The sequence below is a fragment of the Echinops telfairi genome, unplaced genomic scaffold (genome assembly GCF_000313985.2).
Source record: "Echinops telfairi isolate 266 unplaced genomic scaffold, ASM31398v2 ScPeMD7_9;HRSCAF=40, whole genome shotgun sequence".
Lineage (NCBI taxonomy): Eukaryota > Metazoa > Chordata > Mammalia > Afrosoricida > Tenrecidae > Echinops > Echinops telfairi.
In genome coordinates this window covers 29,671,449-29,672,851 of record NW_022103906.1, presented here as the reverse complement: position 1 = coordinate 29,672,851, position 1,403 = coordinate 29,671,449, and the positions used below count along the sequence as shown (strand labels likewise).

The 1,403-nt window shown below is 36.9% G+C and overlaps 1 protein-coding gene across 1 annotated transcript in view; it reads left to right on the top strand.

The window, feature by feature from the left end:
* Window positions 1-1,403, top strand: part of POLB (DNA polymerase beta) — a 38,231-nt gene that overhangs the window by 10,500 nt on the left and 26,328 nt on the right. Inside the window, exon 6 of the mRNA XM_045286853.1 lies at window positions 679-742. Within this exon, the coding sequence (XP_045142788.1) occupies window positions 679-742 (64 nt within the window). The remainder of the gene's footprint in view (window positions 1-678; window positions 743-1,403) is intronic.

The following is a 1,403-nucleotide window of genomic DNA, read 5'->3' as shown; positions in this document are numbered from 1 at the left end:
TATTTTGTCATATCTTGCCCTGCCACTCTGTCTTATCATTTAATTCTTTGCATAGCATATCTGTAAGGTTTGCTTTTAGCTTATGTATCCATTTATTGTTTATCCCTCTCCACTAGAATGTGCATGTCATAAGACCAAGAATCTTAATTCTTTTATTTCCTGCTGCACCTAGAGGAATATTTGGCACATAATTCCCAAAAGCAAACCCACTGCCACAGAATTAATTCTGACCCATAGAGACCTTATAGAGGATTTCTGAGGCATAAATTTTATGTGAGCAGGAAGCCTCATCTTTCTCCCCAGGAGTGGTTGCTGGGTTTGAAGCACCAGACTTAGAGTTAGCAATTCAACACTTAACCTGAGCGCAGCACATAAGTAAAATCTGAAATTGAACAAACCAGCAGTTTTCAAGTATCAGTATATCTCTTTTAGGGATTAAAGTACTTGGGAATTGTGACAGCCACATACTCAGATGTTTCATGCCCAAGTTAATGGTTGTCCTAATGATTGAAGTTTCATGAATTCTTATCTTTGGATAAAATTGAGCATTGCCAAAGTAATCAACATTTTAGGAAGTTGCAGAGTAGTAGTGTTTTTTGACAAGACGAAACAAAGTTATTTGTTAGAAGGATCCTATGTTTCACCTGTTACTAAGTTAATGCTTTTCTTGGTTTGTAGCCCATCTGCTGCAAGAAAGTTTGTAGATGAAGGAATTAAAACATTAGAAGGTAAGTGTATAACATAGGTCACGAATTTTAGTTAAATATGGTCCTGAAAGACCGTTAATCCATAACAAACTGGAACTTGAAAAAAACCTTTTACATCCAGTGGGTGAAAATGGATTCAGTTTTCGTTTTTATACTGTAGTGGAGAGTAGTTGCACATAGTATTCCCATTGCCTTAAAACCAGGAAGTAACTCGGAATAAAACCACAAAGGGCAAGAAACTACTTCTTGATTTAAAGCCACTGAAATATTTATCATTTGTAGATTTTTTAAAAGATTTTAAATTGTTTTTGCTTCCTATTTTTTGAACAGAAAAAGTGAGTTTATTGAAAGGGGATCTCTTTGTTTCTTTAAAAGAGCCCTGGTGGTGGTGTGGGTTCTGGATTGTGCTGCTAACTGCAAGGTCAGTAGTTCAGACCCACCAGCCACTCTGTGGGAGAAAGATGAGGCAGTGTCTTCCGTGAAGATTTATACACTCACAAACACAGGGGAGCTGTTCTACTCTGTCCTGCAGGGTTACTGTGAGTCAGAATCAACTAGAAGGAAGTGGGTTTGGTTTGGGGGATTTTTTTATGTTTGTTTAATAAAATTCTGGACAACAAAGTCTTATACATCAGCCTGAAACCAAAGTTTTGTGCATTAGGAAAGATTCTGTAAGAGTCTTACATGTTTGCTGAA